At 51.5% G+C, this 26643-nt stretch overlaps 4 protein-coding genes across 9 annotated transcripts in view; 1 reads left to right on the top strand and 3 right to left on the bottom strand.

The window, feature by feature from the left end:
* Positions 1–3: 3 nt before the first annotated feature.
* On the bottom strand, positions 4–2512 carry LOC115247968 (mucin-1-like). The gene is made up of 5 exons (XM_029831153.1): positions 2381–2512; positions 1600–1884; positions 478–753; positions 241–404; positions 4–142 (listed from the first exon to the last, which is right to left on the bottom strand). The coding sequence occupies exons 1-5, from the start codon at positions 2478–2480 to the stop codon at positions 98–100; spliced, it is 870 nt and encodes a 289-aa protein (XP_029687013.1). The 5' UTR covers positions 2481–2512; the 3' UTR covers positions 4–97.
* Positions 2513–3101: 589 nt separating this feature from the next.
* LOC101077369 (importin-13-like) lies at positions 3102–8365 on the top strand. Its single transcript, XM_003976096.3, has 21 exons — positions 3102–3241; positions 3628–3753; positions 3956–4590; positions 4659–4799; positions 4882–5023; positions 5100–5266; positions 5342–5462; positions 5623–5770; positions 5849–6030; positions 6104–6130; positions 6220–6354; positions 6423–6569; positions 6642–6722; positions 6812–6949; positions 7034–7130; positions 7203–7255; positions 7319–7385; positions 7511–7569; positions 7641–7730; positions 7813–7994; positions 8121–8365. The coding sequence occupies exons 1-21, from the start codon at positions 3173–3175 to the stop codon at positions 8203–8205; spliced, it is 2892 nt and encodes a 963-aa protein (XP_003976145.2). The 5' UTR covers positions 3102–3172; the 3' UTR covers positions 8206–8365.
* fzr1b (fizzy/cell division cycle 20 related 1b) lies at positions 8257–12716 on the bottom strand. The gene is made up of 14 exons (XM_003976093.3): positions 12505–12716; positions 12020–12198; positions 11581–11682; positions 11437–11500; positions 11236–11363; positions 11068–11150; positions 10813–10996; positions 10671–10736; positions 10471–10573; positions 10170–10351; positions 9865–10098; positions 9662–9766; positions 8911–9003; positions 8257–8832 (listed from the first exon to the last, which is right to left on the bottom strand). The coding sequence occupies exons 2-14, from the start codon at positions 12095–12097 to the stop codon at positions 8791–8793; spliced, it is 1464 nt and encodes a 487-aa protein (XP_003976142.1). The 5' UTR covers positions 12098–12198; positions 12505–12716; the 3' UTR covers positions 8257–8790.
* Positions 12717–17038: 4322 nt separating this feature from the next.
* Positions 17039–26643, bottom strand: part of LOC101077593 (cAMP-specific 3',5'-cyclic phosphodiesterase 4B-like) — a 28848-nt gene continuing 19243 nt past the window's right edge. For all 6 annotated transcript variants that reach the window (XM_029830760.1, XM_029830761.1, XM_029830762.1 and 3 more), the window contains 9 exons: positions 22507–22600; positions 21255–21460; positions 21062–21160; positions 20558–20722; positions 20194–20293; positions 19891–20045; positions 19688–19810; positions 19231–19413; positions 17039–19139 (listed from right to left, as the gene is read on the bottom strand). In XM_029830760.1, the coding sequence (XP_029686620.1) occupies positions 18792–19139; positions 19231–19413; positions 19688–19810; positions 19891–20045; positions 20194–20293; positions 20558–20722; positions 21062–21160; positions 21255–21460; positions 22507–22600 (1473 nt within the window). In that variant the 3' untranslated portion in view covers positions 17039–18791. The remainder of the gene's footprint in view (positions 19140–19230; positions 19414–19687; positions 19811–19890; positions 20046–20193; positions 20294–20557; positions 20723–21061; positions 21161–21254; positions 21461–22506; positions 22601–26643) is intronic.

Here is a 26643-nt window from a genome sequence, read left to right as displayed (position 1 = left end):
GCTATTTCACAGCCAAAATCCAGGAGATGGTTTTACAGGGAGCTTTTTCCGATTCCCCATTGGTCTTCTTTGAGTTTGGACGGCCAGGATGTTTCTCTCAGTAGGTGTATCTGGAGAGCGGCGTGTCCTCCATCAGATCATCCTGGAATCGAGGGGAAACGCAACATTTCGGCGTTAACAACGGGTGTTTAAATAGGTTCGTATTTGAGCCAAATAAAAATCCCATCATTATCAACCCACCATGGGTAAATCCTGCAGCCGATGGAACTCTGGATGGTTGGTGCGCTGGCGGAACCTGAAGAAGAGGGTGATGAAGACGATAGCTGTAGTGACAATGAACACTGACAGCAGCCCAGCCAGCAGGGGGTCCAGAGGGGAACTCGAGCGGTAGCGTGGTTTGATGTCTACAAATCAAGAAAGCGGTCATTTCATTGACTCCCAGCTAGCAGGAGGTCTAATCTGACCGGGTTTTCTCACCTTCATCTCCTACATTGAGCTGAGCCGGGGCCTCCCGGTGTGTCGGACCCGCGGGGCCTCGGCCTGATGCCGAGGTCAGAGGACCCTCGGTGGTGGTCGGCTGCGATGGGACCGTGGTCGGTAATCCAGGCTGCGACTGGATGGCGGAGGTTGTGACGTGCGCGTCCTGCTCCGTGTGCACAGGCGGAGATGAGAAGGTGGCGAGGGGGTCTGGGGTCAGCTGTGGAGGAGTGGATGGCTCTGATGTCAGCGTGGATGAAAGGGCGTCTGCAGAAGCTGCAATGGGGAGAAGCGAGGGGTCAAATCGAGGATCCGGCCCTCCAGACACGCACAGCACATCAGTAAGAAGGTTTTGGGCTTTTCATCCCATTTATCCAAGCTACACCGGCAAGAAACCAGCAAAAAAACCTCCAAACTCGCTCTTCATTAAGATTAAAATGAGGATTATCACACGTTTTCTGCCAGCATGAGAAGAATCTTTGATATTTCTGTTGAAGGGCAGCTGAGGATGGACGAGAGTGCGTTCTATAACATCAGACTTGCTTCATTTGCATGATGCAAGGGTTTGCACGATGCTTGTGGCCCAGGAAAGCTCCCACAGCACATTCATCAGGTTGTTTTTAAGTTTCTTGTCTGTGTTTTTTGTCTTTTTGTTGCACTATTTATTTTCTTTTATAAAAACTGTCCAATCAATGACTCTGTTTTCATTCACACGCATCTATTAACATTATATAGAATAAAATAGATCTTTAAATAGCTCATTGCCAGGAATAAATGTTCTAAATCTGGTAATGCGCTGCTCTGATTAATGAGGCAGCCGGTGGAAAAGGAGCCGCTGAATGAGGCAACGTGACGTCAGTGGAAGGTGAATTAATATATCAGCCGACTACGACGTTTATTCTCAGCACAGTCATGTGGGCAAGGTGTGTGTGTGTGGGGGGGGGGGGGGGGGGGGGGGGGGGGGTTCGCGGGAAACACTGCCGGCAATGGAGCGGTGTTTGAAAACAGCTTTGGGCGATGCCAGAAGTCTATTTTAAGAAATTAAGCGAGGACGAAGATGGACGATGGTTCAATATCCAGTTTTATCGTTATAAACGGCAGGTGCGTGGATGTTTCGGGTACCTGAGGACGTCTGGGGGCCGGGCAGCGCGCTCATGATGTTTGTGGGTGGAGGGGGAACCGCTGCAGAGGTCGTGGTCGCGGAGCTGGAAGCGGCATTTCTCTCTGACTCAGGAGTCTCTTTGGTAATGGAGGCGGCTCCAGGCGAGGTTTCATTCCTGAGTGCGGGGTGATGCGTCTGTTCTGAAGCCTCAGGCCAGGAAGCATTAGAGCGAGGAGCTGGTGATCCTCCAGCGTGACTCTGCAGGGCGGCCAGGGTGAGAGCGGGCGATGGAGGACTGGTCTGACCTGTGGAGAAATCAACACGCACCTTCATCACAAAGTGCTGAGTTTTGTTTGTTAATTCTAAAGAATCTACAACCGAGATATTGAAATATTCAGATGCCTGTGCACAAATATGTGGGTTTTTATTTAAAAAAATGATTGAAAATTATGTAATTATCCGATTGGAGTATCCTGAAATTGTAATCAATTCGTTTTGGCTCAGTATCATTTTGCAGAAAAAGTGTGGATAGAAGATTGACATCAGCTCTGAGTGTTTATTGATTTTGTTGGGTGGAAAAAAATCAATAAAAATGACAATTTTAAGTGTAAATAATCGGGGATGTAGGAAAAAAGACCGTTGCTAAAAAACAAACAAACAACCAAAATAATCGTCGCACACGTTGATCGTCGGATTTAAGTTAATAAATGAACTTATTTAACAAAGATCGGATGCGCTCGTAAGATCCCTTTGTTTTGGCGATCTGCCGAGCGCACCAGAAGGGAGATCTCCGCATCTTACCTCTTATTTGCGACGAGCCGGTGAGAACCGCAAGCAAACCAAGGAGCAGGCGAATTTCCAATATCATCTCACTGTCGGCTTCAAAATGACAGAAAAGCATCAAACGGATCTGAACGGCGGATCTGCTCTGTGGCTCTGATGTTGTTTCCGTTACGTGAGCTGACAGCGCACATCATCGGCGCTAAAAATATCCGGAGGGAGTGGGGCAGAACAGGAGCAGGGGTGGGGCCGCGTGGGGGCGCGCACGGGAGACCGTCTTTCTTTGTCTTTGTCTTTTTATTTTTTATTTTTTTTGGGCTCTAACAAAACTCCAGATTCGCTGCGCGCTTCCTGTGATTCACCGTGCGTGTTTTTGGTGCGGCCGGGTCTGAAAATTTCCGCATCCATTCCTCCGAAAGAGCACGGGCGGGCAGCAGCTGTTGCCGCGTTGCGCCAATCAGAAGTCGGTGCGTCAGACGCGCGGCCGCGTGCGTCAGGGGCGCCGTTTGTGGAGCGCTCAACCTGGCGGTCGCTAACACGCTGCACCACTCAAATCCAACCCTGCAGCAGCGTTTAAGGAGCTGGGAGTGAGTAGGCGTCGGTGTCAATATCAGACAATAACTTTTCAGCCCCCCCCCGCAGAGGTCAGTGTGTCGTTACGCCTGCGAGCACTGCCCACATGTCTACTGTATGGACAGCTGAAGGACCCACCGCGTCCTCTGCTTGCCTTCACTCACTTTAGAGGACAGTCTCGGCTGCTCCTCCGCACCGGTTCGGCTCTGACGGATACCTACAAATCGCGCATTTACGCAGATGGAGCCTCCAGCCCATCCGGGGGACGGCCCGGTAGAGTTGGAGTTCACGGTGGAGAATCTGGAGTCGGTGAGTTCCTGTTGCTGTCATGGAGCTGCTGTTATGCCCCCTCGAAACATCGGGAAAGTTGAGAAAGTTCTTTGCGCTGTTAACACGGTAAAACGATGCAGTTTGGCCCAAACGTGAGAGCAAAAATGATGCGCGCGTAACCTGACACCCACTATAAGCATATGCTGTCCTAATAATAACTAACACCGTGCGCTCCGGATTAGTTGCTATGGCAACACATAGTCTTTACATTATTCAAATATCTGCTTTTGTGCCACTGGTGATTATAAATCCCCGTTTGACTCATTTTAAAAGCGGCTGCACTTGATGGAATGAAAATGTGGACATGCCGATTGTCCTTTTTTACAACCAACATAATCTGACTGGATTCCCTCTCCTCCGCCCAGGCTCTCTACCAGCTGTACTTTGACCCAGACATGGAACACAAGACCTTCGCCCAGAAGTGGCTGAACCGGGCCCAGGCGTCTGCACGGGCCTGGCAGTTCTGCTGGGCGCTGCTCGGCCCTGACAAGGTCTGTTGTTGCCGGGGTTGGCTTGTGCACTGGGACATGCTGAAAAGGGCCCTTTGTCAGCTTCTGGTGCCTCCTGCTTGTAGCCACCATGTAGCTGGTACCACTGACCCTATTTACCCCCGCCCCTGCTGGAAGCATCATTCAACGTTAGTTATCCTTTGTTCAAATCCATTAAGAAAATGCCCTTTTTGTCCCCTTGCAGCTCCCGGAGGTGCAGTTTTTCGGCGCCACCACCCTCCACATCAACATCTTGCATCACTGGAGCAGCCTTCCCACAGACCAGCACGAGAGCCTGAGGATGCAGCTGCTCGCCCACATCCTTCGCTTCTCCTCGGGTCCCAAAATGGTGCTGACCAGACTGTGTGTAGCCTTGGCCGCTATGGCGCTCAACCTGATCCCGCAGGTTTGGTCTCAGCCCGTGGCAGATATGGTGAGGGCCTTCCAGCCTCAAGAGCCCGAGTGTGAAGGTGGTTCAGGGGCCGCTCAGGACCCCCAGTTGCACTGCCTTGCTCTGTTGGAGCTCCTCACTGTCCTTCCAGAGGAGTTCCAGAGCAGCCGGTTGGCTCAGCCTCGCCGCAGCCAGCTGAGGGAGGCTCTGGCCGGGGAGTGGGGTGTGGTGTGTTCCATGCTGCGTCAGCTTCTCCAAAGCCAGGACTCCTCCATTCAGGTGAAGGAGAAGGTGCTCCGCTGCCTTTCCAGCTGGGTGGGCGTGGATGTGCCTTTAGGGGAGAGTCACGAGCTGGTCCAGGACTGCTTCGGCGCCCTGTCGAAGCCGGAGCTGTTCGACACCGCCGTGGAGACGATAGTCACCGCCGTCTCGCAGCCTGACTGCCAGAGGTGAGGACAAACACGGGATCGATTCCGTGTCGGTTTACCTGTGTGTGAATAAGAACCTGTGTGAGCAGATATACCGAGGCTCTGGTGAACTTGGTGCCGCTGGTGCTGGGACTCCACGACCAGCTGAAGAAAGCGGTGCAGGACAACGACATGGAAACCTCTCACGGGATCTGTCGTATCGCCGTTGCCATGGGGGAAACGCACTCCAGGTACGCACAGACAGACAGACAGGCAGACAGGCAGGCAGATGGTACGTAGCCTCAGTGATCTGTGATTGTGCTTGTGTTTAAGGGTTCTGTTGGAACAGGTGGAACACTGGCAAGAGTTTCTGGCTTTGGTTAACATGATTCTGTTCTGCACGGCCGTCCCCGGACACTACCCGGTCAACGAGACCACCAGCTCTCTGACCCTCACCTTCTGGTACACCCTACAGGTCCGAATGGTGTTTGGGATCAATCCACATCCCTTTCCGCTTCACTGACCAAACCTTCTGATTTTTGGACCTTCAGGATGACATCCTGTCATTCGAGGAGGAGAAGCAGGCGGTTTACCTGCAGGTCTACCGGCCCGTTTACTTCCAGCTGGTGGACGTGCTTCTGTATAAATCTCACTACCCCCCTGAGGGGGATTACTCCTCCTGGTCTTCTGATGACAAGGAGCAGTTCAGAATATACAGGCGAGGACAGAAACACGGGAAGAAAAACCTGGTCCAGGACTTTTGCGTGAAGTTTCTGTGTGTTCTGCCTTTCAGAGTGGACATTTCCGACACTTTAATGTACGTGTACGAAATGCTGGGCGCGGAGCTGCTCAGTAACCTGTACGACAGACTCGGGCGGCAGCTCATGGACCCCCAGCTGTCAGCGGTGTGGCAGGTAACGTCTTTGCCTATTGACCCCTGTGTAACGCGTGAAAATCACTGAGGTTATTCAACAACAAATAAGGCTGTTTCCACACAGTCTGGTTGATCCCAGTCCAGGACGGAGCCCCGCACGGTTTCGCCTAACGTCTCATCATGTTGTTCATCATCTCTAGGACACAGAAGCGCTGTTATTCGGCTTTCAGTCCATAGCCGAGACCATAGATGTGAACTACTCGGATGTTATTCCAGGTCTCATCGGTCTGATCCCCAGAATCAACATCAGCAACGTCATGCTGGCCGATACCGTCATGTACACCATCGGTACCCGGCCTCCACAACTATTAACGGACGTCTGATGCTACCTAACCTTGACTTGTAACTCACCGCCGTCCCCTCCAGGATCGTTGGCCGAGTGGCTTGCCGACCACCCTGTCATGCTGGCTGGAATATTACCCATGGTGCTCGAGGGCCTGATGAAGGCAGAGCTGTCCGTGTCCAGCGTGTCCACCCTGAAGAGGATCTGCAGGGAATGCAAATACGACCTCGGCTCCTACGCCCACGACATCCTCGGCGTGTCGCAGGTCAGATTTGTCCGCATCTATTTAACCATCATCATGGCAACCGGGATGAATTCACCCTCACTTCCCTCTGCAGGATGCACTGGCGAAAGAGGTCCATAAGGTGAGCAGACAATTAGGAGGATGAGACGTGGGTCCACACGGATGCGACCGCTGTCATGTATGATGCGTGCTGTTCCCGTGCGTGTGCAGAGCAGCCAGTGCATGTGGCTGATGCAGGCTCTTGGTTTCCTCCTCTCCGCCCTGCCAGAAGACCAGGTCCTGGTCAGACTCCACTCGCTCATATCTCCTCACATCCAGCAGCTGGATACTCTGACCACAGAGGAGGTAACGGGACACACACCAACAACCTTTGAGCATTGACTCCTCACTCTCACCTCGTCTCCTTTCGACAGCCTAATCCCACCAATAAACAGTCCATCGTCCACATCCTGGGGATGCTGTCCAGCCTCTTCACCACTCTGGACGTCACCAGACAAGCGGACACTTTTGAGGGAGCGTCCAGCCAGACCGCCGCCCCCTCCCAGTGCACACAGAATCCAGTAGGTGCAGCAGGGACGCTTCCCACTTGGCGGGGGACATGTGGAATATCCGTGTAAATGATTTGCTTTCAGGTGGTCGTTGTGCTGCAGCAAGTGTTCCCCTTGATCCAGACCCTCCTCAGCAGGTGGCTTGAGGACTCGGAGGTGGTCGAGGTACAGCGGGAGGGCGGCGAGTTCGGATGTTTCTGCTCTGGATGCTGTATTTAACCGCCAGCTCCCCTCCCTCCCCCTCTCCCCACCAGGCGGTGTGCACAGTGTTCGATAAGTCCGTCCGAACCCTCTTGCAGGACTTTGGGCCCGTGGTGGCCCAGCTGAGCGGGATGCTCGGTCAGATCTACAGCAGCTGCCCTCAGGCCTCGACTCTTGACCTGGCCCGGCAGGTAGACCCCCCCCCCCCCCCCCCCCTCACACACACACACACAATCGGAAATTGTCTGAGAGGTCGTTTTCTCTGTTCTGATCAGATAATTCACATATTTGCCGGGGAGGAGCAGCACATCTCCGACATCCAGAGCCTGACCGAGGTGCTGACGTCCTCCACGCTGGCTATGTTCCAGCGAGGTGATAACGCGCCCAAAGACTCTCCCCTCCAGTTTGCTGGGTCTTTTTTCTGATCTTTTATTGATCTGGCAGGACCGCGGGATCATCCTGACATTGCAGAATCCTTTATGCACCTCCACGCCCAGGTGGGTCGAACACGTCCAGCCACGTGCACGTCTGCAACACGCCTCATTTCTTCTCTCCTGTAGATTCTGAAGAGGAAACCTAATCTGTACGCGCCAGACCGCGTCGACCTTAAAGCCCTGTTTCACTCCGGTGAGTTTGGGAGGTTTGTGGAGAAAGAAAACCTCGTGTTAACATTTATCCTGCCTCGTTAGACGGAAGAGTTTGCTTTTTTAAAAACGAATAAATCAAAATGTTTGCTGCCGTCTTTCTTCCAGGTGTTATTTCCCTCAAGTTTCCAGAGACGCCGACGGTGAAAGCTGCCAGTCTCTTCTTTGTGAGTCGATATGAGAGCAGCTCATAGTTTTCCCAGCCCTCGTTCCACCTGTTCAATATTCATCCCTGCAGGCGGAGCTGTTGCCCCGGTGGAAGGACGTGCCTCTGCTGGCCGAGGTGCTGCAGGCTGATGGGAAGCTCCTGACAGAGACCGTCCTGCAGGTGATTGACATCAACCAATCGCGACACTCGTAGACGGTGACGCCGCACAGACTCCCCCCCTGTCTCCTATCTGCTGTCTCAGGCGGTCGGAGGCGGCGCCCCCCGCAGCCTGACGGAGCATTTCTCCGAGGTGCTGCTGGGCCTGAACAGGCACTGCCCGGCTCTGTTATCCCAGTGGTTGGGAGAGACGCTGCAGACGCCGGGATTTCCCTCCGCTCAGGTCTCCACGGAGCAGAAGCACACGTTCAGCCAGCAGCTTCTCAGGTGACGGCGAAGCGGAACATAACTGAAAACACAAGCTGCAAACTCTGATTAAGTTCTGAAAATTCCTGAAGAATCCGAGAAATGTTGCCAATTTCACGGCTAATTGAATCTTTTTCTCTGTTCCAGGGAGCAAACCAACAAGCGGCGTGTGAAGGAGATTGTGAAAGAGTTCTCTTTGCTGTGCCGTGGCCTGCAGGGGTCGGGATATTAGGCCTTTTTTATGCTTCATTCCCGGGTAGAGACGGATATATTTGCACTGAAGAGCAAAAACAACACATCAGGTGTGCCTTTATTTGGAGGAATGGGTCCTCTGTGCAACATGATTTAATAAAAGACCTTCGTACCTTCCAAAGGAAGCAGGAAGGAATAAAGTGTCTTTTCTTCTGCTCCGGGTGTGAACGTACAACATTTCACTTCAAAACATGATGAAAAGCTCTCAGCTGTTTTAGCAAGTGCGTCTTATTATTTATTGGTTCCGTTCAGTCATAAGCTACTCTTGAACGCCACATTATCAAAATATAGAAACCCCCACCCCATCCGAGTCGGCCTTCTCTCTATCCCCAAAGGAGGGCTTGTTAAAAACGCGACGTCGTGACGGGACTTAGCTTAGAACTCTTGCACGTGTATAATTCTGCTAATACGTAATAAAACAATCTGGATCACAACGGACAAAAAGACCCCATCTGTCCTGTAACTAGTGAAGGATGGCAGTTGAAATCCCGTTGAAAGAGCTGTCAAAGTGGCAGTTGGGGCATTTGCAGCGGGCTCCAGAACCAGTCCTGAGCCGGGCCGCTCACTACCGTATCCTGGTGAACAGGTTCAGCACGGACTTGGATTCCTGCGGACAGACGGGACGAGTCGTAACATTTGAATCGCGTTTCGCTCGGACGCCCAAAGACTGACAGGGCGACCCCACCTTGGTGCAGCGTGTCTTACTGAAGACGTTCCAGAATCGCAGCGTCTCATCGCCGGCTCCCGTGACGATGGCCTCCCCATCTGGAGACACAGCCTGGGCACAAAAAAGAGGATCGATGGTGTCTGAGTAGCAGGAAGTGGACGTCAAAGGTGCTGCGGGTTTATGGAAAATGTTAAAACAGCCCATTATGCTATGCTAGGATGCTAAATGCTGCGGCTATGACAACAGAAGATTGTTGTTCTAGGGCAGGCATGGGCAAACCAAGGCCCGGGGGCCACACGCGGCCCGTTAAACGTTTTAATCCGGCCCGCCAAACTTGAAAAATTAAATGAATAAACCTTGTTAATGTTAAATTTTCACTGCAATTCTGGTGTTTTCCCACTAGAAAAAAGACAGTCAGGAGGAGAGTGATGGTGATATCCTGAAGGATAACAGAACTTTCAGTGCTTTAAAATAGAAATGGTTATTAATTTTTTTTAAAAAGGCACATTTTATTCATTTGATTTTAAGTGTTTTAAGACTCATTCCAAAGTCAGATATTTTGTTGTAATGCTTCTCTTCATTTTCATTTGAAATTAAAGCACATGTTTTCTCCATATCCCAAGATGTGTATTTTTTCTCCAATGAGGTGAGGTTACCAAAGCACTCCATCCATCCATCTGCTCCTGGTCCGGCCCCTTTGTCAAATGTTAGAACCCATTGTGGCCCACGAATCAAAATGTTTGCCCACCCCTGTTCTAGGGTGTCTCACCAGATACAGAACTCTGTAGGAGTGACCAGTTAATTTGGCCACCTGAGTGAGCGATGGATACTTCCACACAAGGATCTGGTTCTGGGAGTAGCCGTGAGTGCTCACCTGTGGACAGAAAACATGTGAAGCCACAGTTGTGCAGAAAAAAGAAAAAATTTCGGATGCAAATCGTATTGTGACGCTGAGTCTCGGCGTCCCCTCACCAGCTCGTTGGCGTGTTTGGACCAGGCCAGGTTGCAGACCTGAGAGCCCGTGTCGGTGCTCTGCAGCGCCTGACCCGTCAGCGTGTTCCAGAAGCGAAGGCACCGGTCGGCGGTGCCGCCCCCTGACGCCAGCAGCCCGTGCTGGTGCGGAGACCAGGCGATGGCCTTCACCGCCGCCAGGTGGTCGCTGTACTGCTGCACGGGGAGGAGGCTGGAGCTGTTCCACACCAGCAGCTGTGGGGATCAACAGGCGTGAACATGCTTTCTCCCATCATGGGAGGGGGGGCAGATTTGAATGGGATGACCTTGTTGTCGTTGCCTCCGGACGCCAGGTGCTGGTGGTCAGGTGACCACTTCAGACCGCACACCTCTTGCCTGTGACCTTGGAGCCTCCTCTCGGCGGTCGGGGGGGTTCTGATGTCCCTCTGCAGGATTACTCGATCCCGACTGCCCGACGACAGCTGCTCTCCATTCCAGGCCAGGGCACCTTGGACACGAGGGCTCACGTTTCACTTCCAGAGCTCAATATTATTACTGGCTGCCCAGAATTTGCACTTGTGATTAGCTGCAGTCGTTTCCTAGGTAACCACAGAGGACGTGACTGACCGACACGTGCGGAGTGACCCTCCAGAGTGGTCAGCTTCCTCCCTCCGGCGGCGTCCCAGATCTGGACGTAGCCCTTGTGGGTTCCAACGGCGACGAGACCCCCCTGGTGAAACCGGGGCTGCAGTTAAAACACTGTGGGTTCGTTCACGACGGCGCGGCGACATCAGAACCCCCCCCCCCCTCCGCGGCGGCACTCTCACCCTCTCGTTCCAACACACCGACGTCACAGAGTCCCCGTCCACGGACAGGTCGCACAACCTCGTCACCTGCGGCGAAGGGTTCGGATTGGTTTTACTGGAGCAGATCTCGCTGCAGACGCTCGACCACAAGCGTCAGCCTCACCTGGCTGGTGCAGGCACTCCACAGGTAGACGCAGGCTCCCAGGCCCACGCTCAGCAGGTTGCCCGCCGACCAGTCCACCAGGTTGAGGTAGAAGTCGTCCTGCAACTCCGGGGCGTCCAGCACTTTGAACGGGATCTTCGAGATCTTACGAGCCGGTTTCCGAGGCGAGCGTAGCAGCTTATGACTACAGAAAGAGGAAGTGAGGTCATAGCGAAGGGGCCGTTTGAGAGTGGAACACGCGGGGGCGTCTCCTACCTCTTGTTGCTAAGAGGAGAGAGGGAGTAGGGCGAGACGTCGCGATCGCTATCGAAAGGCACTCCCTTAGCGTGGACAGTGTACTGCAGGGGAAGCAGAGTTACGGCCACATTTTGTCATCTCTTATCATTCGGTGACCTCGGCGAGCGCTTTGGCTCCGACTCGTACCCTGAAAAGGCTGCGAGAGTCTTGGGAGAGGACCGCGTGCCGCCGCTCGTCAGTGTGAGGGTCCGGGACAGATTCGATGCCCGCCCCCAGCAGCTCGTTCCTCAGCAGGGCAGCGTAGGCCACGGCGTCTGAAAGGTGATGACATCTATGGGCGTCTTTATCCCAACGCTGCGTTAGTCAGTTCTTGCGTAAAGTTCTGACCTTTGCTGGAGTCTGAACTGGCATCCTTCGCTTTATGGCTCTGATCGGGGGAGCGACAGTTTTCCTGCGTGGCACACGAGAGAGTCAGTGTTTAGGAGACGAGCGTCGCTGCCGACGGAGGAGACGGACGGAGCGGCTGCTCACGTTGGCGTAGTGGAAGTTGATGCTCCAGTTGCTCCCCGCACGGGTGGGAATGAAGCGGTCCCCCGATTTGACACTGACGGGACTGCAGGCAGCACTGACGCACTGTTAGAGGGAGAGTTGATGGGGTTTATACTTACTTATCTTTAAAAATAAATATGCTAGTTTATAAAATGTTCGGGTCGCCCAGGCCATATAGGAGATGTACCGGTACTTTTTTTTTTTTTAAAGAAAAATGCAGATTGCAATGTCAAAGCTTCTAAATTAATGAAATAAAAACAGAAAGAGCAGTAAAATGCACTATTTGGGATTCAGTACAGCATGAAGTAATCAGACAGGAAAGCTCTATCAGATTAATGTTACCCTACTGGAGACTAACTGGTGCATGCAGTCGTTACACAGTGGCGAGGAATGCCCTTTTCTGGGGTCATCCATCTCTGACCTTTGCCTGGCGGGGCTCTGCCGGGAGGTTCTGGTGGTTAATCTGCCTCAGCAGCCGTCTCTCGTAGTCTTGGTCCATCTTTTCGGGGCAGTCGAGCAGCGAGGCCGTCCGGCTGCCCTCCACGCCCCTCTAAACCTCCGCTCCCCCACGGCGAGGACGTGCACACTGGATCCCCATCTCTGTGGGGAAATGAGATTATCCGAAACAGAACCCGCTGTCAGAGGTCCAAACCGTGCAGAGGACGCGCAGAGAACGGCCTGGTTAGCATAGTACCGAAGACATTGTGTCTAGATCCCTGCTGCACGGTTAAAGGAGCTCCCCCCATTTGCATTCTCTCGCTAGCGTACCTCCCCCCAAAACCCCAAATCGTCCATAATGCGGTAATGACAGCCGCACTGTTGCCATGGCATCGTGATAGTCCATTTAAAAGCGAGGTACTATCAGCTGACGACACAGATACTCGACGGACAGCGATGCTCTCTTACCGGACGGACGCGGCGGCTCAGCTGACCAAGCTGGCTGTCATCACCCGATCGAAAGTGTCAGCGTCCGGACCGAAATGGCCTTTTTTTTTTCTTCAAACGAAAGCGGTGCACCCTAAACGCCAACGCGTCTCACTGGTGTTGTTTATCTTCGCGACAAAGATGGCGACCGAATCAGCTGGCGGCACAGAAATTCTTTGGTTGACTTCTGCTGCCTGTGCAGTCCACACAGTGTGCTGCAAAACAGCGACACCAGCCGGCGACATTTGGCAACTGCAACCTCAGTTACTATGTTGTAACACCTCTACGTGGCCGCTAGATGTCCCTGTTTGACGACTAGATTTGACCATCGCTTGCACGCAAACGTACTCGTTTTGGCCACTTTTGGATTTGCTATCCCAAAAGGCATGCTAATGAGCATGTACAGGAAAGAGGTGTGACTACAGTACCAATTGAATGTCAACCTCAAAAATACTGTAAGCCACACAAATTCCCTATTCAATGTTTGATTTATGACTTCCTGTGCTTGCAGAGCGTGCACAGTTGTTTCCCCCGCAGCAAATAATCCTTATAAATTATCATGGACTTTGAATAAGAGCAAGTCAAAACAATCCACACACATGAGTTGCATTTTGGATCCCAAATATTTTGCACTTGTATTTGTTGTGATTGACAATAAACCCAGTATAAATCAACCTAAAATAAACAGGGAGACTAGAAAATAAATCCGATTTACCAATTAAGGTCAGCATAGAAGGTTAGTAAACAGACAAACCCAAAGGCAAATTGCACACGTGTCAAGAGAACCTGAAAGTTTCTGCACGTGAACCAGTCAAGCTCATATTAATCTGGGTGACATTAGTCAATAGTTGCATGTCAGCAGAGTCAAAGTCCTGGCTGCTGTTCAAAGCAACAGTCACTAAAAGATCTATTTGCCTAGAGTGACATCCCATGCTGCTATCAAAACAGGGCACTATGTAAATGAAGCACTTGTTCAACTCTTTATTTGACCTCTGGAACACTGAGAAGAGAGAGAGAGAGAGAAGAAAAGCATCCCTCAGAGGTCTGTAATGAGGCTGGCAGACATGGTAGAGTGAAGCTGAGCTATGGCATCCATGGTGCCACTCGGACCTGCACGTAGGCCCACTGCAGACCTGGAGTAAACTACAGACATTGTTTATAGATGGTCTCTGATACGCTGCTTTAAATAAATCTGTTTCTGATAAAGATGCAGCTCAGATGTCATCAGCTGTCCAGCGGAATGCTGCACCTCTAATGTGGATCCATTGTTTCATTTCAGGTTCAGATACATCATAATACATTTGTTTGCGTTAAATCCCATCTAATCATTCATTAAGTGGATCTAAACTAGTCCCAACTCTATTTTACATTACAAAATAAAACGAATATATTCAACATTTACATAATAGAACGTAGGGGTGAGCTGTTTCCTGGTGGCCGACAGTTTCTCCAGAGTTTTACTGGAGAGGTGCAGGATATGATTCATTTCCCAGTACTTAAGCTACAGGTATATTTACCGACTGTGCACATTCCACACGCTTGTGTCACATATGCACCCAGACGTCACAACAACTCAACAGGCTATCTGGTCGGCATCTCTCTCTCTCTTTGTTTCTACAGCCGGGTCATAAAAGCTTCACTTATCGGCATCTGCAATCAGATCCACGCGGCCTTGGAGCAACGTGCAGCCCGGCCCACGTTGGAGGGCCCCGGGGCCGAAGCGGAAGCCGGCGTCTACGGGTGTGTCGGGCGGCTGCCTGCCCGCTGCGGCGGGGGTGGAGGGGGAAACACCGAAGCCTTATCAGGCCTGTTTGAGTGGGCAGAGAGGAAGCCTGGGGGCGCTTTACAGTCCTGTGTCAGGTCCTTACTGGAACTCACAACAAAACAACAATGGGCCCCTCGGCGTGTTTGAGAAGCAACAACAGTATTTTTCCATGTAAACACGAGCGGCGTGGTGTTTACATTTTATGGTGGTGACAGGAACCGGCGGTGCGAGTTAACGAGAACCCGACAATAAATCATCACTGTGATGCAAATCATACTGACATCAGCGTGGGATTTTAGTTTGGAAGAAAAACGTTCGTGATGCTATAAAAAGAATAAAAAGCAGGTGAAGTCCTCGCTCGTGCAGCGCTCTGCTCTCGCTCAGTTTTGTGTCCTCTCGGGTTTTGGTTCCGTTCCGTCTGGTCCTCTCAGACCTGGTCTCTACCAGCACCTGTCACCTATGTGGCTCCTCCCACTCCCACCCCTCATCCGTCTCTCTAACCCTCCTCCCAGGCCCCCCCAACAGAGTCATGTGGTCTCGAAGTCAAACGAGGGCGCGTATTGATCTTACGGCCTCAGGGTCACGGGCAGGTTTCGAATTATTGGGAGATAAACGTTAAAAAAACGCTTTTCTGGGATGAATCTGCGTAAAAGACGAGACTCCAGGAACCACTGAGGCAGCTAATGAGCTCATTACGGAGGAGGGTGTGCAGGAAAACAAAGGTCATCCTGGGGGGGGGGGCAGAAGGGAGAGGAGGGGGAGATGGGGGAGAATAATGGAGCTCTGTTAGGATTCACCTGCTTATTCCACGTTTTCAACATGTAAATATTCCATTTTTATGTTTCTGCGTCTGCGACGGGCACGAGGACGTCACAGCTGGGTTGTGGTTTCTGGTTAATTACAGCAGTTCTCGTTAAGGTTAAGGACAGAAAGAGGGTTCGCTCTTCCATCGCTCTCTCCCTCCACCTCCCTCTCTTGGTCCTCTGGAGTGCGTGTTGGCGGGCACGTGTCTTAGCCTGTGTCATCTTTAAATATGCATGAGCGAACCCAAGGGAGACGGATGACAGCGTTCTCTTGTGTACCACCGCAAGGATGTTCCCTTCACGGATCCAGACACTGCATGCTGGGTAAAAAAGAAAAAAAAGAAAGGAAGAAAGGAAGCCCGACGGCATCGGTGCAAATGTTAATGTGGTGCTGTGTCCTTAAACGCATCCTGATGGATGGATGTGGTCTCGCCACAGCCTGGCCAAGGCAACATTTAAAACGGCTCGTTCTTATCATAAAGACAGCGCAGCTTCATGTGACCGTTCGCATTTATGGCCTCATTTCACCTCAAGTAAGTGTCAGGGAACCATTTTCTGGGTTTGCTAACTGGAGGGATTATATAACCGGCGCGTCCACAGATGAGACAGTTGCATGCTGGGTGAGGATTTTCCTCGCCCAGAGGAACAATAGCATATCTCTGCTGCCGCCATGCGTGATAACCAGATGATTTGTGACATTTTGTGGGAAGGACGCATCCTGTTATTGTCCCAGAACCTGCATTTTAAACTCCAACTCCAGAGACACAAACACACACGCGGAAGACGAGACTGCAGGAGAGACGGAGGTCTCATCCGAAGCGTGTCCACGTTCAGGAGTCCCCCGCGGCCATTTATGCCGTCCCCTGACGTTTGGACACGTTTGGCCCCGGGTTTTATCCGCGTTGCCCTCATTGACTGTCAGGTGGAGCCTGGTCCCAACTGATGACCCAAATGAAAACAAACAGCAGCTGGCCAAGAGGGAGTCCAGGAAGCCATTTGTTTTGACAAAGTGGACACGGAGGGAGCAGGTTTGTTTTGCTGGAAGTGGTTGTCTTCCTCTCTGTCGCCTTGGCCCCAGGCCGTGGGCTCTGTCAGGGCCAGGCTGGTGCAGGGGCGGGGGAGAGGGAGGGGGAGGGGGAGGGCTGCGAAATGGATGCAGGCGGCGGCACTGTCGCAACCCTGCCTTCAACCGGCTGACGTCATCAACCCGCCGCTGTGGTCGGTTTTTTAAACAAAGATTGTGCACATTTCCAGGGCAGCGTGCGCCTCCACCATGGAAAACGCCGCCTCTCTCCTGCCCCTGTTTACCATAAACACACGGCTCATTTCTGCCCTATAGGAGGCGCTTCAGCTCTCCTATCATCCAGACATTTGCAACGTAAACATGATGTAATGTCCCAACACAAACCTGTGATTTAGAGGATATTTGACGTGTTTAAGGTCAGTATTTTTGGAATTTTCAGCTAATTTGTAGATCAGATAAACACAATTATCACCACTGAAAGGCGAAAATAAATTTAAAAGCTCAAATTTGAGTCTTCTCTATCAATGAAACTAATCTTTTCTTCATGCTTCTTCATCCTAATCTGTTTGGGCCACGATGCTTATAGCCATGGGAGAGCGGTTGTGCGTAGCATCGTTATCGCTGCATACTTCCTGTTTACATGTCTGGCCAGCAGCCAGCGGTCGCTAACCTCGAGAGACTTAGAGGTGTTTGTCGTTTGCGTTGTGGTTGTTGTCGTCATTTTCGTGGCATTTACAAATCTACTGAAGCTGCAGGGAGCCGTGCACCTGAACGCACAGCCCCGTTTGTTGGCGGCGTAAAACTAGCCGACGAGGCCCGAGTCCACACGGTGAAAAATCCCGTTGGCATGGCGACTTGTGTCACTCAAAGCTGAGGGAAAAAAACAAAACCAAACATAGCAAAAACCAGACATAAGCAGAGAAATTCTGTATTACATGCCCGTTTTAATAATCCGATAGAAAACATGTTGAGCACAACATACACCATTTTTCCATATATTGTAAGGAAAACACTGAAAAAGTATATTTGGAACAATCAACTAGAATTCCAAAAAGCTGTACAATGACCCGTCACCGTACACAATATACTGCAGCAAATGTCCAGCCTTCATATTTCACCAGTAACAGCAAGAAAAACCCCCCAAAAGCTCTTCATCTCTCTGGAGGCTTCAGATCTTAAAACACTGGAACCACCTGCCTTCATGGTGCGTTTAGCAAAACAGCCTGTGAAATACGACAGTTCAAAACCACCAGACAAGTCCTGTCAAACCGTCTTTTGTGTGGTAGCATATAAATAATAGGAAATATACAATATTAATATTAACAATCAAATATCAATATTATTAGAACCAAGAGTAAGATAATAAATACACTGTTACAAACAGCTGAAGGGTCAGAACGAACACAGCTGGGTGCAACAATATTGTGCAACTCTGATTACTCACGCGTGCACGTGCACGCACACGTCATCGCACACGCGCATTTCTGGAGGTTGCGCGTTACAACTCGGTACCTTTAAGGTAGTGTGGGACAGCTCGGCAACCTGTTGCGGAGCCGTCGGCATCGTCAAAGTGCTGTGTAAAAGAAATACAATTATTCCGTTTCAAATGTGCACGGTCTCACAGTCGACCCGAATCGGGAAAAAAAGACGTGTCAGCCAACGGGGAAAAAACTAAAGGAGGGAGCAGATCCGCAGGAGCAGAGGAGCTCAGCAGGGGCGGAGGTGAGGCACTCCTTTTATGACCTGCTGACATTTCGCAGATCTGTTGGCGTTAGCGTTGCTACGGAGATCTGTTTGGCTTCAGGCTGGAAGTTTGTGACTCTTAAAGTGTCACTTTTCCTGCGTGGCAGTGGGAAAAGTGCTTCCTCTACAGGATCTTTGGGTGTTTAATGTTTGGAATCGGAATTGTGGAGAATCTGGAGAGTAAAACATAAAAATCAGTCTTTTGGTTTAAATGTTGACTTGGTTTTTTTTTTTTTTTGTTCCTCTCTCGACGTTACTGATGCGTTTCGTCCTGCGCCGCAAAGTGCAAATTGTGCTGGGAAGTCAACTGATTTTACAAATACATCCACTGGAAGCTTATACTATTGCCCGAACATTCGGAAGACTAAGTGAGACAAATGTGCCTTTGTTTGTAAAAAAACAACACATTTACCAGCTGAAACGTGTTCAATAAATTATTAAAACAATTACAAAAAAAAGGACACGGTTCTTTAAAAAAGGCACACACTTTTTAAAAAAAAAAAAATCATCTTTTCGCAAGACCAGCAGTTTGTATCGGACATTTTGGCCGATCGCACTCAAATCTGAAGACGATACCAAGGTTAAAACGGAAACAAAAAAACCCCCAAAAAACATTGTCCTGAAGTGCAAGTTTGGGGTTTTTAACCAGTCGCGGTACGTGGATACGCATCACCCTCTCCACCTGTGAACGGCAGCGCCGCCGCTGCAGTCTGAAAGCAGTCCCGCCTCTGAGGAGCAGCTCACTCGGCGCCGTTCCAAGAGGCTCAAAAACAAACTGTCACAGGGTTTCCGAGCCTTGTGTGCAGGGGTGCCCCACTTTTCAGGCCTTCCTCACCAAGCGGCTCCCGGGAGCCAGATTGCAGGATTGCTCGACTGCAATTAAAAGAATTCATAACAGCAAACAGCCAGCTGCGCCCCGCGGACGCCGCTCCAGCTATGTCTCTGCTGGGGAGGCCTCGTGGCTCGCCGGTTCCACCGCGTCCGGATTAGAGGGAGGATCGGCGTCGCCGGTCTCCATCAGGCCGCTCTCCCCATGTCCATCCTGGTCGTCCAGCGTCAGTTCAAACTGAAACTTGCTCGGCGCCGGTCCCCCCTCCACCTCCTCGGGTCTCCGTCCCTCGTCGTCGCTGGCGTAGAACGGGGGGGAGGGGCTCTGGGGGATCATGCTCTGGTACCAGTTCCTGTTGTCCTCCAGCGTGTCCAGGATGTCCTGTGCGTCGGGGTGGACCAGGTCCGCCCACGTCTCCCACAGGGGGTGGACGATGTAGTCGATGAAGCCGACCTGGACGGCGAGACACAAAAACGTCAGGAAAAAACCCCCAAAAACGACATTTTGCTCGCCACGCCCGGAACGCCACGCCCGTCCTCCCTACCTGGGTCCTCTCGACTGAGGCCGTGTGTTTGTCGCACATGGGGCTGATCTCCATCCCCCTCTCCCTCTCTCGGTCTCCCTGGTGGAAGAACTCGTCCATGATCCTGTCCGTCCACTGCCGGTACAGATCCAGAGGCTTGGTGGGGTTGCTGAGGTCGGCACAGTGGACCATGTTACGCAAAACCTGCAGGGAGGCAGGAGGGAGGGGGGAGACTTATTTTAAATAAAGGAGGCTTTGACACCAGCAGACGGACGGCTGTTCTGCAGGACATGAAGGTGAGGAGGGTTGTGTAAAGACACTTAATGCACAGACGATGTCAGCGCCAGAGATTTAATAGTCATGACTCAACTCAAGATGTAGCAGAACATGTTACATAAGCTCTAATGTCCCAGATTTGCAGCCTCAAAATTACATAACTGGTTTCCATACTTATGTGACTTATAGCGGGGCTTCTCACCTGCATCCTGTCTGTGTAGTTGTCCAGCAGCAGGACGCCTGAGCTGGTCACCTTCTTGGTCTCCACCATGGTCTTCAGATCAGCCAGGAGGCTCATGTGTTTGGACATGTCGGTAGCCAACACCTGGGAAGAAGAGGAGCCCAGGTAAGACGCAGGGGCAGGACTCCGAGAAGACTCCGAGCGAGCGGACGTGCCGCCCTCACCATGTCTATCACCATCCTGCGCAGCGTCTGCCTCTGCTTCTTGGTGAGGTTCTGGAAGATGTCGCAGTTGTCTTCCTGCAGCAGTTTGAAGCCCACGGCGAGGTGGTGGTTTTCCAGCACTGACTCATCGTTGTACATCAGCGCCAACTCGGAGTCTAAAGCGGAGAGAAATGACAGGGGGACATCAGGCTCGATGAACCCGGGTCACGTCACTCTGGTTACCGCTGTCCCCAAACACCAACCGAGGTGGTTTCCTGCGGGAACCTCCCTGAATCTGGAGGCTAAATAAAAGAGCAGACTTACTGGTGTTGATGAGGAACTGGTTGGACACTCCCGGGTGGTCCACGTCATGAATCGCCGCGGCGAAAATGGCAGCCAAGATCTCCAGATCAGTGAAGACGGCCTTGAGGAAGAATGAAGACACGTTTCATAATGGCTAAACCTGCCATACAAGGTAAGGTATTGGTTTGCATTCGTCATCGTCTCGGGCTGGCGGTTTCACAAGCACGCCAGTATTGGTGCTCGTGATGTCACATGGCCCCATTAAACCACAATGAATAGCTTGGGAAAAACACGATGAGTCATAATGAAGTAAGTAAATAAATAATCAAAAGCTCCGTCCATCAGATCTGCTTTTGAAAAGCTGGGGAAATCCGCTTTGACTTACATCCAGCGCGGGCGTGGACAGAAGGATGTGGGTGGACTGGGCGACGTCGGCAGCGTGCAGGCTGTTGTGGTAGGCCACGTCCGAGTGATAGTGGCTCTCCAGGGTCAGCATGAACGTCACAAAGGTGTCCGCTGGAATTTTGAACGTCCTCATCAGGTCTCGCTCCTGCGTGCGACGCACAGGACAGGAGGGAAAGGAGAAAAACAAGACAATGAGCGGCAGGACGGGGGCCCGTTTGGAATAAATCAGCTCTAAACCTGCATGTGGCACATTTGACTGAAATAAGCCTGGAAATGAGGAGGGGATGCCAGGATGAGTCACGCTAGAAATCAATTACTGTCGAGCGGCTAATGCTCCTTCAGCAGATGTTCCCGGCGGCTGAATTTCACTCAGAATACAGAGAACAGGCTGCCTTCTATTCCTGCCTGGTGCAAATTAACGTTTTTCACACTTTTCTTTTGAGAATTTTCCTGCCCAACGCGGATAAAGAGGCATTAAACTGACCTGGAAGATGGTGTACATGACGCAGGTGAGCGGTCGGTTGTGCGAGTGCTCGGCCACTCTGAAGATATTCAGGCCCCATTTGTTGATGTCCTCTAGGTCCTGTAACAGGTCAGAACCAGATGGTCAAGTTATCAGCAAGCTGCACGTTTATATTCCTTTAAAATCTCTCCGACACGTAATCTGGCCAGTTTACCTTTGACAGCAGTTCCTCCTGGTCTGTCTTGACCCCGAAACGGTTGCCGGATCCTCCAGAGACGCCCGACGTGTGGCTGACCTTCCTCACTCCGCTGATCTGCGTCATCATCCCACCCTGCTGCTGCTGCTGCTGCTGGCCCTGCCTCCTCTTTCTATCCCTCGACTTGGGAACCGGACACGGAACCTCCAGTTCATTCTGTTTATCTGTAGAAAGTAGAGAATAAAAACAATGAGGTAAATAATGTTTAACGGCGCTCTCCAGACTAGACGAGAGGGTGGGCTGGTGGTGCTAATGCGCCAATTGAAAACAGGAGGAAATAGTTGACCTCTCACACCGAGGTGACAGCATATTACTGCCGCGCTGGCGGTTATTTAATTAGCGAGCAGCGCTTGAGTTACAAATGGTGACACATTATAAAAAAAAAACAGAGACAGGTGCTTTTTCCTGGTGTTTCAGCAGCCCGTGCGTTCTGGGAAAGTGCATCGTCACAACAATCCAGGGAAATCTCAATGGGTCAGGGAAGGACCTGAAAACATGCTGGCGCGGGTGCTGCTGCATGTGCTGCCCTGGTCAGCTGACACTCGAGGTGCCGGCGGTGTGTTTTGCTCTCCTCCATGCCTGTGTTTGTGCATTAGACAGAGCACCGAGCGGTGGTGGGGGGGGTGGGGGGGGGGGGAGCAAGATGCTGCCTACACAGCAGACAGGCAGAAAATGGTCTCACTTCACATGAGATGTGAGAGCTGCAATGCAGATGACACCACCAGGAAGCCTGGTTCCGCTCCGCCGTGCAGCAGCTTTCTCACCTCCTTTACCTTTGAAAACGTGTCAGTTTGCGGCGGAAGTGTGTTTGCCGTCACGCACAGAACGTGTGTGCACAGGACTGATTCGCTGACTGTGTGATTTTAAGCTGGTTGGCTGGAGCAGCTGCAGGGCAGACAGGCTGTTTGCTGGCTGTGAGTCACATGATGCAGCCGGGCTGCCGTCCTCCCGGTGAATAACAAAGCGTCTAAGTGAATCTAAAGGCAGATTCTCACACGTCGTCCCTGATCCCCTCCCCCCCTCCCCCCCCCTCCCCTCCTCTGGGGGAACTCTCTCTCCTCTAGACCAGATCAGACTGGTTCCTGAGTGGTGGAGCGCACATCTCTGGGTCCCTGCAGAGCTCTGGGTGACCCACAGACACATGATGGTACAATGTGTTCTCCGTGCCAGTGTGTGAGTTATCCGTACGGAATTGTGCTGCAGTGCTCACCTAGGAAAGTGTTAGAGATGTACTCCGACACTTGGTTGCCGGAGCGACTCATCTCCGATAGGTGGCTCAGCTCTCGGTTCAGCATCCTCTTGAACTGTGAGCATAAACAGAGAAAAACACCTTCAGGTCAGAACGTTAGATATACGGAATACGTCTTTTTTCATTTCGATTAAGCTTTTCCTGTTTTAACCAGGGTTTTCCGGGATATTTTCTTTTAGCAATAAAGTCTGTGTTTATGTCTCCTGGGACCGCTTGGCTGCCTGGTTTCCTAACACAGGATACCGGACATATAACACAATACGGGCACAACACACACACACACACACACACACACACACACACACACAACCTCAGGTATTCCAGCTCTACTCTGGGACACACCTTGATGTATCCCCAGGACACAGAGAACAGGTAATTGGCTTCAGGCATGGTGATGAGCTGTATCGAGCCCTTGGCGCTCCCCAGCAGAAGCCCTGTGCGCTCCTCTCTGAGTGGACCCCCAAGGCTGAGCTCAGCCCGACCACCTGAAGCTCAAAGCCTCGCGCTCTCCTCCACCTCCGACGGCGGACTACGGCAAAAACAATCCCACCGAGCTCTTTGGAGGGGGGCTTTGGCCGACCCCTACGTCCCTGGCCGAACGCATCTCCACATGCCTTCAGTTTCCCATGATGGCGCTCCAGAGAGTGCTGGAATTCCCCCAGATGCGATCAATATTCCCTTTCCTTTCCTCCGGCGCTTGCTGCCCCCGTCTGTCTTTCTTAATCTCTTTCGCTTCCTGCCGTCATTTGAATATTATCCCGTAATTTAACAGGGGAAATCCAGCCTTTTCGTTCCCAGATTGAGTAAGGCGAGGAGGAAGGGCAGCCTGTAAAGACAGACGGAGAAAGGAAGGTTGGAGAAAGGCGGAGGGGAGGGGGGGGGGGGCGCTTTAGCTGTAGTCCCCTGTGGCAGCCAGACTCATGGAGTCTCTCTCTCTCTCTGTGTCCCACCTTCAGAGCACAGCACTGCAGAAAATGGGAGAATCCCCCCGACATCCTTCTCTCTTCCCAGACATTTCCCTCATATTCTCCGCACTGCTTTTCCACACAGCCCCCTCCCTTCCTGATGTGCTCCCCCTGCTCAGTAATGCAGAACAGATTCAACGCATACTGCGCAATGCAACGCTTCACAGCGCCGCCGTCGTTATCGCCGGAATAAGACGGTAATTGAATCCCCCGTACTGACGACAAGGGGTGTTCCGGACGCCGCGTTAGCCGCTGCTCCCAATTCACTTCATGATTTCATAAAATAAAAAAAAACTATCATGCTTTATTTCAGTGCAGCAGTTTTCCTTTTTTCCCCCCAAAGGTGGGAGGAAGGGGAAAAACGAGGAAGTTTTCACTCCGCTGCTCACCGGAAGACCACCAATTGCACGACAACCTGAACGCCATGGCAACAGAGTCACGTGGTGTGCTCATGGTGGTCCCCGCTTTAAACAACCTGCCCCGCAGCAGAAGCTGCAGCAGCTGTGCTGAACGCAGACACCACTCCGGCTTTCACTCGTTTTCCTTGATTTCACCTTTAACATCTCCAAGAAAAGCAGGAACGGGCTCTTTTTGTTTCCTACAAAGAGGCCCTTCTCCTCTGCGCTGAACCAGACGCTCTGGTCTCAGCAGCTGGATAATAGCTGTCACGCAGACAGCTAGCTAACATCGACTTGAATGCAAAACCTGAATACCACTTTCAAAGACTTGGCTGCACTCACAGCCTAGAAAGCCAGAGGCAGTCTATAAAAATTAAAGAGTGCTTGTGAAGAGAGGGGGGGGGGGGGGGACCTTGAGCTCGGAATATAAAAACGGGTTTATTCAGCTCAAAGGGAACTTGTAATTGATCCGCTCAAGGGGCCAAAAACAGTGGAACGGTGTGACCTCTAGGAAATGAAAAAGCCGTAGATCGGCATGGGAGTCACAAGAGGTCATTTAGTTCAGCTCAGGCACGCAGCGTGCGCTCCGATTTCTCAATGCTGCTGTGAAATCATACATCCTTTTACGTTAGCAGAGCACTGAGTCAGAACAAAAGTCGTGGTTTAAGTAACCTACAGAAATGTCACCACCTATGTCACCGCTTGTGGTTAAGTTCTCAGAATCTGATGAATCGAGGCAGATGCCAGTTCCTGCCGTGTTCAACAACTTTAAAACTTGAGCTGCCGATATAAAGACTACAAATTGGATTTCGGTTTGTTTTTTTTAACCGGTTTTTGTTCTTGTGCGTGCACAAAACAAGCACGTTTTAAATTTTTCTGCAATTTTCTTAAGACAAAGCAACTAATACAAACTGATAACAGCAACTCTCACTTACTTTTTTCCAACTTGTTAGCATCCCAAAACTTTCCGTCTGCTTTTCAGAGCAACATAATCCCATTGTCATTTAAAACAAAAAAAAGCACGAGGACGAAGAAACACTGTAGGAGCAACAACAGCCTGTCTGAGACTCTTCCTCTTCTCTCTATTCTTTCTGAACTTGAGTCAGACAGGAAACATATAATGACCCAGCAGACTTGATGAACTGGCCTATAGACTTTCAACAGTTCTGTGACTCCTCCTTCCAACACAGGCCCGTGCACGTTTCCCCACCTACTTCCCCTTTTTTCGATAAAGTTATTCACTGAGGTCACTTACTGGTATACAGTCAGCTTCAAAGCCCGACTACAGTCAACATACTGGAGTTAATCAGTGAAAACTGCCAGGTAAAATGTGGAACAGGCGTCCAGGCCTCACTAATGTGTAGAGGGAAAATAAATACTTGTGTTTATGTCAGCTTTGGGAGAAACTGACCCAGATTTTCACATTTAAGCGACGCAGAAGAGCCAGAAACGGAGCCGCTCTGGAAGAGCTCGATAGCTCTCCGCGAGGCTCACGCAATGCTGCGCAATCAGGCAAAGTCCAAAGTGATCCAACGCAGCTACTGTCCGCGTGCTTTGGTTGTTTACACTGTCAACACCGCGCCAAGTGGGTTTACAAAATTTGGTAAAAGACAGCAACCTTTCCTGGAAGGTGCTGACCAGAAGTAAGGAAGGATGAGGAAACTCTTCCAAGAAATTCCATGTCTTCCTCATTTTGGGTTGTTTTCCATGATGATTACAATTTATTACCATAACAACGCCTACCTTGGCCTTTCAGTCTAACTGGATCACAGCTATAATTTAATCTCCATTACCTGCTATAGCGACGCGCCCGCCGCTACATCTGTTTCAATAATTTTGCAGTTCCTTCCCCACCGAAAACGGCGGCTTCCCAAAGCTAAAGTGACCACACGTGAGTTAAAGTTTCCTGCTGGAGGGGGCTCGCTCGCACGCTAACCCGCAAAGCGCTATGCTCTAACTGGATGCAGATGGCGGTGTTTGCCCAAGGCCGTCATGAGCGTCGGCATGGAAGCGTGGTGAGGCTAAGGATAGTGAGGGGCAGGGAAGCTGCTCCCCGCTCTGAGGTCACAGCGAGCAGGCCGGCGGTCAGCAGGCTGTGTGGTCCTGGTAGTCCCTGGTACACCTGCGCGCCCTTGGTGGCTGAAACCCGGAGACACCCTGGTGTTGGGTTCCACTACACCCCAAAATGGCCACTTTGTCCAGCAGCGTGTCGTAACCTTTGAAGGAGCCGACGTCAGCCCGTGCTCCATTCACGGCAGCGTCACGAAACTGATTCAGACTTTTTGTAATCAGCCGACCACTAAACGCTCCATCCCTGTGGGATTGCACAATGGAGCGCACGGACAATCTGTAACATCATAAAGCGATGACCTCTGCTGTTGAGCTTTGGTCAACAATGCTAGCGCTGCTACTGGGTCATGCTGGGAGGACTCTGACTCACAGCAGACAATGTGCCGGGCAGGCGGCGCTGCTCATGTGCGCCTGCAGGGCCTTGAGCTCATTGTCTCGACAGCCCCGCTGACGTTCGCGTCCGTAAAAGTCTCGGCCCGGCTGCACGGCCGGCGCGCTGCTATTGTCATCTGGTGACTGAGGAGCAGAGGGAAGGGGGCAAGAAGGGGGCAGAGGAAATAAGACCACAGGAAGCTGCCGTCACGCTCACGGTCAGCCGTCACAGTCTGACAACAGCCCTCCCCATCTCCAGCCTTTCTAGACCACACTGGAGAATACACCCAGAA

Source organism: Takifugu rubripes, chromosome 22 (assembly GCF_901000725.2).
Source record: "Takifugu rubripes chromosome 22, fTakRub1.2, whole genome shotgun sequence".
In the NCBI taxonomy this organism is placed as follows: Eukaryota; Metazoa; Chordata; class Actinopteri; order Tetraodontiformes; family Tetraodontidae; genus Takifugu; species Takifugu rubripes.
Note: the sequence above shows the minus strand (reverse complement) of the source record. Positions and strands in the feature narration are given on the sequence as shown.